Source organism: Phaseolus vulgaris, chromosome 4 (assembly GCF_000499845.2).
Source record: "Phaseolus vulgaris cultivar G19833 chromosome 4, P. vulgaris v2.0, whole genome shotgun sequence".
Lineage (NCBI taxonomy): Eukaryota > Viridiplantae > Streptophyta > Magnoliopsida > Fabales > Fabaceae > Phaseolus > Phaseolus vulgaris.
In genome coordinates this window covers 40,461,581-40,473,392 of record NC_023756.2, presented here as the reverse complement: position 1 = coordinate 40,473,392, position 11,812 = coordinate 40,461,581, and the positions used below count along the sequence as shown (strand labels likewise).

The 11,812-nt window shown below is 26.7% G+C and overlaps 1 protein-coding gene across 1 annotated transcript in view; it reads right to left on the bottom strand.

The window, feature by feature from the left end:
* LOC137838822 (uncharacterized) overlaps positions 1-1,778 on the bottom strand; it is a 14,538-nt gene extending 12,760 nt beyond the window's left edge. The window contains exons 1-2 of the mRNA XM_068648043.1: positions 1,510-1,778; positions 4-125 (exon numbers count right to left, since the gene is read on the bottom strand). Coding sequence (XP_068504144.1) covers positions 4-125; positions 1,510-1,659 — 272 coding nt within the window. The 5' untranslated portion in view covers positions 1,660-1,778. The remainder of the gene's footprint in view (positions 1-3; positions 126-1,509) is intronic.
* Positions 1,779-11,812: the final 10,034 nt, after the last annotated feature.

Here is an 11,812-nt window from a genome sequence, read left to right as displayed (position 1 = left end):
AGCTCCACCTTACACCCACTTTCTCCATCAGGATGCTTTACTTTCTTAAGCACTACCATTGGCTTCTTCAAGGGAACCTTTGACCCTGCCAATTCGTGGTATCCAACAGTGAAGGTGTACACTTCCTGAACAACAGAAGCCATCAATAAAAAATATTAGTTACAATTAACTAAAAAAAAAACTTGAAATACTTTTGTTGGTAATCATTAATTTAGAACCCAACCTGGGTCAACCAGTGCAGTCAATGGTTCAATTCAAACCACTATTTTTTCTGTGGACAATCATTTTTTAGTTACTATAAAATATAATAGCATTCATTCTGTGTATACATTTTCCAATTCTATGACAAATCTTCTTTTATTGAGACCCTACTCTATTTAGACATTATTATTTATCTTCTTTTTGCCTACATCTCACGTACTACATTTCAAAATAACAATAAAATATTTCTATCGATCATTTTAAACTATTACACTTTTATCTTTATGTATTTCTATATTTAATATTGTTAACTGCATATTCACTTCAATTTAAAAATAACCATATTATAATTCAAATTCGTGATTAAAAATTAAAATTATAGTTTATATATTGAAATATTTATCTGTCATAAACTTTAATAATAGTAATAATATAACTTATATATTTCAAAAATATATAATTAATTTACATTTTAATTATTAAAAATAAATATTTTTCATGTAAAATACAAAACTAAAAATAATAGCAATAAAATCCTAAAACAAATATCACTTTTAAAAGGAACAGTTATTTGAACCCTAAAAGGCAAAACGAAACAAAATACTAATCAAACATTATGTAAGGAATTAGAACAAAACTATGAAAAAAAATCTCTGAGCATTAAAATAGTTATATTTTATTTGAATGTACACATTTTTTTTGAATTTTTGTTCCTCTTCGCTTATATTAAAAAAATAAATTACTGTTATATTTTAATTACACGCACAAAAGGTTTAATTATGTTTCAATATTAAAAATTGATGTGAATCTGGTTTTGGTCTCTAAAATTTAAGAAATTAAAAAAAATAAATTCTTAAACTTAAAAGGACAAAACAGAATTCAAAATGATAATAAAACCTAAAATACTCTAAAGTCTGATTTCAAAGTAACTGTAGACATATATTTCCTATTTAACTTCAATCGTCCCTCACGTTCTTCTATTTATATTTTAATGTAGAGATTCCCCTAGTAAGAATTAGTCCAATCGCTACACTTCCACAAATCTTCTGACAAAAGCTCGTCAATAATATTCTTATAATACTACTTAACAGAACCCTAAAATCGGAAATAAACGTTTTAAAAAGTGATTTGGGGACAGTCTATGATATAAGCAGGTGGCGAGGGCGATTTTAGGTGTAGTGTGAGTGACATTTGTCGAATAAATTGGTGGTGAAAATGCGATTTGCAATGAGAAGCGGAATCGAAAATGATGATGGAATTAAAGAGAGAATATGAAGAGAAGAAAAAGGAAGGGTGAGAGAGGGGAACCTGAGAAGAAGGACGACAGAGAGTACCGATGTGGAGATTTGGGAGGGAATCGTGGAATCCTGACTGAGGCTCCACCACTCCTTGAAGCTCCACAATGCCCCATTCCTCGCAGCTTCCTTCTCCGCAGTTGCACCTCACGCGAATCTCCATCTTTTTCCCCTTCTCTCTCTACACAGACTCACTGAGAATTGGGAATTTTAGAGTGATGTGATATGTGATATGGTAGCGAGGGAAAATCGCTTTATGTTCCCGCCAATTTGGTGCCAACATCATGAAAGGGGAAATCGTAAACATAGCATTAAAAATGGATTCTAAGAGCTCTTTTTAACTAATTATTTTAAGATTGAGTTTTAAGTTTTTCATAATTTCAAATTTTATTTATATTAAAATTTGTGTCACTAAGTTTTAAATATCTAATATTTAATTAGAAAGCAAATTTAGTCATGAAAATTGTACTAGTACGACGAGTTGGTCAGCACTCGGATCAAGTTACCATCTAAAGCATGGTGAGTAGGTCACGTGACGACAAGTAAGGATTGACCAAGTTAACACGGTTAATCCATAGTTAAGGGTTATTTAATGCAACCCTAAATACGAATCAATTCCCTAATCCGGCATACCAATTAAGGTACATTAAGGTAATATAAATAGCACGCATCTCAAGGAGAGATGTACGTCATTATCTACAATACTCTGACACCCGAATGTTAACACGCGACTGACTTGAGCGTCGGAGTGCCTTCTGCAGATATCATTGGAGCCAGACGACCAAGAGGAGAGCGCGACAAAGTTTGGAGCATCAATGACCGACCAAAGGTGGAAGAGCAATCATTCTCTAGGTCCCAAACCCCATCAAGAGAAAAATAATTTAATGTCTTTTTAACTAACTGCTAATTTAAAAATGATAAAATAATTATTAGAATTAAATGCATATATTTATTAAATTTAAGATATTAAAATTACCAGACAAATTTAGAATTATCAATTTTAATAGGGACTAATTTTGGAAGGGATGAAAACTTGTTTAAACTTTTAATTTTTACGTAAAAAAGAATTAATTGATAAATATATATATATATATATAGTTAACAGATATGTATTTAAACATATAATTAATTGAAGTTGAAGTTGGTGTGTACTTTTAAGTGAAATGACCTCGCTTTTAAAATCCTACGTTGAATTGAACTCGAATATTAATTAAAGAATCTAAATATTAAATAAAAATTACATTGTATTACTTTAATCAAATTATATAAAGATTCATCCTAAACTAAATATGAGATGATTTTTTAAAATAACATAATTTCCAAAAATGATTAATTGATAGATTATGTTAGATTGGATGATGTATATGAATCATGATTAACTTATATATGTTGATCTTAATTCTTAATAAATTATCATTCTTTGATATGTAGTTTTTTTTAATGGGATTAAATTTTATACACGACTAGATGATATTACAAGTCTCATAACCAACAAACATAAATGGTTATGCTATGTATATTTATAAGTTTTATATATGTATATTTTTTACATGTAACTTTTTCCAATACAATAAATATGTTCATTTGTTCAGTGTACTTGACTTTATAAATATATTTTATTTTGTGCATATTTATAGTCTATATAGTTTAGATGGTTGGAGTTAAATTAAATGATAAGGGGTGAAAATAGGTTAAATTAAATGAATTTGAACTTTTTTACATAAAAATTTTAAAAATTGATTTATGGGTCAAAATTAGCAATTTTTATCTAAATTTATTTAATATTTCATAAAAAAATATCAAATAAAATATATCTATTTGATTTAACTATATAATTGATCTAACATATTAAACTAAATTAAATTGTCTTTATTCTTATGGAATCTAAAATTACAAACTTGTTATATTTTGTTTGTATAATGAACTTTTTAAAATGACCGATAGAGTAAAACATAAATTAACAGTTCTATCTGTTAATATATTTAATTTTCTATTTTAAATTATTGGACTTTGTTTGTTTGACCCAACTTTCCTTTTTCTGTTTCAGCTAGGTCTTAATCTTTTTCTTATATATACACCATGTATTTTACTCTCTAATATACAAGTAAATAAAAGTTTTTTTTATATTTATTTTTCTCTACAATTAGGGTTCATCAAAACCTCTCTTTCTTCATTACGATTACATGCAATTACATACGCTACATTAAAGCATCACATCAGACAAGGAATATTCATCTTCATTTACTATAATACTATCTAATAATAAAACTTAAATATCTAACTTTTTTTTAAAAAAAAAAAATAGATTTTCCACTCATGCCGAAAACTTTTTAAACAACTTAATAAAAACTTATTTAATTGATTTTTCACTCATCAAAATTCCATAAATGAGTTAACCACAATTATAATTTGTAGTTGAATATTGATTGGTGGGGATTTTAAAATTTTAAGTGAATTATATAACTATAGTTAAACCGTTTTTATATGTGTCAATTAAAGAAAAATTATTTTTAATGGAGTTATATTTGATATTTTGATGGTTTGAACTCCTGCTAAGTGTGTTACCTGTAATTTGTGTTTCTCTGGTAGATTTAGTGTGGCTAATAGATTATCGACAATTTTTATTAACTCCTAGAATGGCAATTACTTTTTGTCAGTTTCTATGAACTCCTGTTACTTCCAATGGTTTTTGAACCCACTATTATTTTTGACAGTTTCCAAACTCCCGTTATTTTTAAATATTTGCAAACTCCTATTATTTTTTGGGTTTTCCAAACTTCTGTTACTTCCAACGGATTTTAGACTAGTGTTACTTCCAGCAATTTCTAAATTATTTTCGACAGTTTCACTACCCCATTAATTTCATTTGTTTTTTTAATTGTTTTTTTTTAATGTACATAAGTCTATTACTTCTAGACATTTCGTAAATTTCATTTGTTGTTTTTTTAATGGGCAATATAAAATGATAAAAGACAAATATTTTAAAATGTTGGTATTTATAATTGAATGTAACATTCATAAAAGGAACATAGAATAAAGTCCACAACTTCAAGGTAAAATAATTTAAACAACAACGTTTAAAGGTTAAACTAGTGAAACATTACAATATCATTTGGTCTAACTCATAAAAATAGACATAATGAAAAACTAAATAACATTCTTCAGTTATGGTTCTTGATGTTGATAATTTCTTTATTCGTTATGAACAAAACCTTGATCAGATAACTAATATATAAAAAATAATCATAATTAGTAGCATTCAAATTATAATATAAAATATATATTATTTTAATCAATATTTAAATATTATCGGTGATTCATGAAACATAACAAAGTCATGAGATAATTCTTCAAGATGATTTTGCACAAAGAAAAGTCATCATTTCCTTCATTTCATTGACTTGTGATGTCAATGTAAAAACCTAGTTTAGAAAACAAAATCAGTAAAATTAATAAAATTGAATAATATTAAAAGTGATGGATAATATTCAGTCATACAAATGTGTCAAATCATAAGATTTTGTCTAGCTTATTTTACTTTTCAATGATAAGACACTTATTTGTTTAAGTATAATTGTTATCCAGACTTATAACAAATTAGGTTTTTAAGATATTTAATTCATGAACTCCATATAATCAGAAACTCGCAATAAATATATTTTTTTTATTGAGAGATTCTATTATTGGCAAAGGAAATCTAAATAGAAAAAGGTTACTACATGAGTTTGACATCCACTTTCCCTTGATATGTAAAAAATATACTTTCAAATTCACATAAATAAGCATATGTACGATAAAAATAAAACAACCAACGTCAAACCAATTTTTTTTATTCAAAATAAGACCAAAATAATTGGATTGTCTAAGGATAGCATGCCACCTCAAAAAACTTTTACACGTGAGTCTTTCATAAGACAACCTTATTTTTAAAACCTTCAAAAGCCTTTGACATTGTTATTGAAGTTGTACTCACAAATATTTTTTTAAAACCTTATACGTAATTATAAACAAAATTTGATTCAAAATATTTATAATAATAACACTATGAGTAAACCACCATTTTACTATTTGAAAAGTATCAAACATTGTTAAACTAGTATTTGAAACTAATAAATATTCAAATAAGTCAACGAAGGTGCAACTTATTAATTATTCTCACCCTTTGCCTTTTATTTTTGTGCTTGCTCATCAAAGTTCCGTGCAACTTTATTCACTGTGTATCTTCCCCATCTTAAAACCTTAGATTTTGTTCTCATGTTGTATTCCCTCATTTACAATCTCTAGGAATCTACGAGAACTTTGAACCTTTTCCAAGTGTTTGAATAAAACTGTGATTTCTAATTTTGATCTGTATGTTCCATTTGTATTGATTAAATTTTTCTGTCTTGTCTTTTTTACTTATCTGTTGTTGAACTTAATTGTTGGCCGAGTGTTGTTGGGCTTCTCTTTGAAAAGGTGTTATTGGCTCATCTGTGAAGTTATCTCTGTTATATATAACCAGTTGTAGTATTTTGAAACATTTTGAATAACACTAGTTAAGAGAAAAGGAGAATGTTAGAACTTAATGTAATTTACTCTAGTTAATATTGATGGACAGAGAAAGAAAGACAAAAGGTTCACTATGTACCTAACAACACTCAGCCAACAAAATTAGAAGTTCTTGTTGTAAAATTAGAAAGAATGCAAGATTTGAGTGCAAAATTTCTCTTTAACTAGGATGCCCGATTCAAATTATTATGTTGTTACCACAACATGTCAACCAGTGAGACATAAGACCTTTAAGCATTATTATTTACATTCATTCCTTTTGATTTCAAGCGCTTGCTTTTGTTGGATTTGCATGTTCATGTTTTAATCTTTAGTCCCTGTTCTGCTTAAGGAAAGGACTTAAACCATAGCTATTTTGATTATATTTTTTTTCAAAAATTATATTTGTATTGTGACACTGGATAAAATGATTGAATAAAGGTACCAAAACTAAATAGATTAAACTAATCAAAATAATTGATTAAAAGGAAACTCTAGGATGTAGTTATTTGGTCTTATTCTCCCTCTCAATGTTTCTCTATCTTTTCTAGCACTAATGTTTAATTTTGAACCAAAATAATTTAATATTTATGTACTACTATGAAAAATTTATTACCCATCAAAATTCTTGAAATTATTTCCTAGTATTGGAGAAATTTAACCTGGTTCTATAGTCTATTAACGTCTAACTGGAAAGAACATCTTTCTCGTGTCATTTTTCCCTATCAACATTTTTACTATTGTTTAGAGAAACAAAAAAAAGAGACGTATGATAAACCCCCACCATCCAACTTTGACTTAGATGTAGTATTTAAATATGATCTCTTGGTTTGTCACATATCAATGGTTATACCATGCTAAATCTATTGTTGTTGACCTCAGACATGTGGGTTGTCTTAATTCACACTTTTGCTTATCATGAGAAGGTCTGATAATAATAATGCAGCCATTTTTTTCCTACTAGAAGTGTGCCACATTTTAACGTCTAACTTCTCTATAGCTAAATTATGTTTTCCAGGTTGATTGGATGTACTTTGTGGCATTTGGTGTTGTTACCATTGGGTTTGTCATCTATTCAGGATAAGTATCGTTGCACACACTTTCTTCTTGTATAGTTTCTATTGGGACAATTGAGTATCAATCACCCATTTAGATCAGAAGTGATGGGTGGTTTATGTTGATTTAGATGTGTGCTTAGTAAGGGAATTTGAGCTATATATGCATTGTAGCTATTATTATTTTATTAATTTTTTAGCTTTGGTGTTTCATCTTATTGTAGTGGGGACAAAGACAAGGATCAACAACCTCCAAATTCTGGCGATGAACTTTGCCCAGCAGTCAAATAGCATGAGGAAGCCAATTCAGGAAATGGGAGCAAAGGAAGTAGGGTTGGAAGCTCAAAGACTTGGGTAACTTAGTATAGAGCTGGCACATTATTCATACAATGTGGGGAAAGTATCCTTTTGTTTTTCGAACTTTATGATGTGTGACCACATCAAATGGGAATCTCATGCATAATCTATCAATTCTCTACTAACTTTTAATTAGTTCTTTGTTAGATTGATCTTTTTATTGTGAACACTCTGGTTGATTAAATGCTAAAGTTACTATTAGTTTTTTATTCATGTGCTAAAGTTTATGATGATAAATCTGTGAGAGAATGTACCGGACACCCATTTGCATGTTTCACTACAACAACTATTGCTCTGTTTGTTTTCTTGATCAATATTCTATTGGTATGAATATTCTATTGATGTTAACAGAACCCCCCCTAAATGATTTAGATGTCTGATGTGATGTAGCTGGAACCAAGAATGGGAGGATACTTTGGTTCATCTTCTTCCTCAAATGGGTGGATACAAAGTCAAGAGCTTGACGAACTTAAAAGAGACATGAAAGTGGTTAAAAACATAAAGAGATGAACTTCAAATCAAAATTTTAAATATTGAGCAACTTTTTAAGAAAATTAATGCAATGATTCGACAATGGATGAATAACATTAATCGTCAATCCATGCCACCAAGTTTTGAGGAAACTTAAGATGAGGATGAAACACAACCACCCAGTCAACCACTCACTCCTTATCAAAGTAATTTTGTTACACTATTATATATATATTTTTAAATTTCAATCTTGTTAATAAATTTTATTTTATATTTTTTGACAAGTAGATGATTATTGTTATAGCTAGGATCAAAAGCTCACATGGTACACCACTGAGCACTGACTCTTTATTCACATGGAATAAAGTTCACAAAAAACGATAGATAAAGCTTTTTACTTAAAAAAAAGAAAGAAATGCAGAAGTGGAGGAATCAATGTCATACTTTTTTTTTATGTTTTATGGTCTATGAGAGCATTGCAAAAAGAATATGTGATGTTATTCGTGGATTACTAATGTATATATTTCCTTACCTTATGCAATTATTTCAAACAATTGTGACAGTAAAATAATTTCAACTTGGGTTTATGTGATTATCTTTACTCATAAAAAATCTTTTTTTGTAAAATTTGAAAAAATTGCTCACTTCTAACCATATCTAGATTTTGAACATAATTGATTTGAGTTGACAAACTCTATAAATTTATTTTAAAATTAGTGAACTTAAATTCTACAAATAAATATAAAATATGAAAAAGTAAGTATGTAAATAAAATAATATTATTTAGAAACCAATATAGTGACAATTTTTTGGTATTTATATATTTGGTCACTAAATGAATTTTTATATATTTTGGTTATTAAATTGGCTTCAATGAAATTGGTTGTTAATTTGGTTTTTATATAATTGGTCACTAAATTAGTTTCTATATATTTGGTCACTAAATTGGTTTTTATTTAATGATAACTAAATTGATTTCTAAATTAGAATCTAAATTGATATCTAAAATTAGCAATCATAATTTTAGCCACTTACTGCTATTAGATTCTAAATTAGTCTCTAGTTAAGTTAGTAACTAATTTTATCATTTTAGAGACAAAAAATTTAGTTTTTAAAAGCAATTTTTCTTGTAATTTTAGGTAGCGGCCCTTTGGAAAGTCTTCAAAGAGAACATTGTATTAGATAATGTGACTCTCCTCCTAATGTTATGATTTGTGTACCAACAAAACAGGTAGCTATTGTGGCACTTATCACTACAAGAAAAATGATTTAATAGTAACTAATTTAGAAACTAAAAAAAATAAAATTTCATAGTAACTAATTTAGATACTATTTTATAAACTAAAAATTATTGGTTACTAAAAAAAGTATCTATTATTGATAAAAAAAATTATAAAATAATTAGATACTATATTTTTGGTAACTAATAATAAAATTAAAAAAAAGTTTCTTTTAGAGACAATTTTTTTAATCTCTTGTTAAGATGTAATTGGAAACCATTTTTTTAGTCATTTTTCATCTATTTTAGAGACTAATTTTTTCATCTATTTTATCATATAATTAGATACTTAAATTTTTAGTCACAATTATTTGAATTTAGATATTAATTTTGGAGTAATTAAATTTTATAAAATTAATTATAATTATTAATTTATTAAATATTTTAAATTAATATGAATAAATTTACTAATTTATTAATTTTAGTATAATATTAAAATAATTAATTATAAGATTTTTTTGTGTTAAATATACATTGTTTGCTTGTTTTTTATGTCAATTAAATGTGTTAATTATTTTTATAGTAAACTATAATATAATACACAAAATGAAAGTTAAGTGTAATTATTATGTAATATAATGAATGATGATCATTATGCAATCAATATTGGAAGAGAGTGATACTAAATAACTATGATTAACCAATTAATTATTAAACAAGTTATTTCTTCAAGTTATTATGTTATTATATTTTATAATATTTCATTGATCTTCCAAAGCCTATATCAAAACGAAAACCTACTTTAAATAGATAGCATATTACAATAACTTTTTGATGTAGTGCTTTAACTTTCTTTTTCAATTATGATTTTTATGTTTATAAATTCTTAACTTGTTCCAATACTTATAATTATCTTTTATATGTTTAAATATTTTAAATTATGAATACATTTTTTATTAATAAAGAATAACTTATGTTTTGATTATTGATATTAAACTACTATGTATTATTGGTTTCTGAGTTATATAACAACTCGGATGGATATATAAACGTTATTAAATTGAGGTAAACAACACTAAAACTAAAATCACATAAAAAATAATAGTTTTAGCCAAAATCATCATACATATATAATGACATTAGTTTTTGGAATTATCATTGAATCATCTTGTATGTGAAGCGACTATGTGCTCACGAGTAGTAATGATATAATCTTGTTTAACTCTTTTCGCATTCTTCGACTCAAGGTTAGGAGAATGCGAATGTGTTCCAAATATGAAGTGGTTACGCGCAATACTGGAAGAGGACTATTTGACAAATATCTCGACCAAATCAGATATTTTGAAATAATTGATAACGATTACCTTAATATTAAAATAGAATTATATATCATTAATAATGAGACATCATATACACTTAATGTGAAATATAATATATTAAGAAGAATTTGATGTAATAAAAATAATACATTTAGACTATAAGAGGAACACATATACAACTAAAAAAATAACAAATTTGATATGAAGAAGAAAAAAAAACACAAAGCAAGTAGGATCTAAAAATGAATGATAAATTAGTGATTCTACATGACCACGGTTGCATACATCATTAAAAGTTATAGATTTCAACTAGAATTCTAAATCCATCTTTCATTATGTTAAAAATTCCTCTTTCATGAATATGCATAACTGATTTGGAATGTGCATAAATATGCATTTCATGAAGTGTTAAGTGCATAAAAAGGTTACATCTATTATTAGGTGTCAAGGTTCTGTCAATAACTTTATTCCAGTTGAAGGCTCTAAGTGGAGTAATACATCCAATTCAATATAATGTTGACACGTGATAACATTTATAACTTTTTTTTTTTACTTTTTTAATAAAGCTCAATCACGTGACACCATACAAAATTCACATGGATTAAGCTTTAACTCACGTTCTCCACTACCAAATAGCATATCTAAATTTATTGCATGCAAATAAGTAGTTCTTATAACTTTTTTTAAATAATTGGATTTTAGAATATTAGTCTAGCTAAAATCCCACTTACATGCAAAACCATAATTTAAGTGTAGAAGTTTAAGAATTATTTTATTTGAGAATATTGTTATAAGAGATAAACCATATATTTTATTTTATTCTATTATAAAATTAGGCTTATTCCTTTATTTTTAAAATATCTATTTTAATCTGGAGTCAACTATACCCTTTCGATTGAATCTTATGTTAACTTTTTTAATTAGTTAAATGATTCAAAATAAACATTTTTAAAGATGTAAGACCAAAACAAAGTTTAATAAAAAAGAATAATAACAAAGATATATTTTATCCTACTATAAAAATACAACCTTATTTTTGTTTAACATTCAGTTTTAAAAATTATAAGAAATTAAAATATTTGTTATGCAAACTTTGCAACAAAGAATTCAAAAGTTATTGTTTCCTTACATCAATAATATCCATTGCCACTGCTACATATTCCTTCTTAATAATATGAAAGTATGTGATTAAATAATAATGCAGGAAAACTTTGAATCATTTTCTGACTTCATCAGCATCTAAGTATAAATTTTTTGGCTTATTCTATAATGCAATTCTTGGCACCAAGACCAATCAGCTACAACTATGATGTCACACTATGGAAAGATTCTACAGTGAACTTAGATTAGACACCATTAGAGACAGTG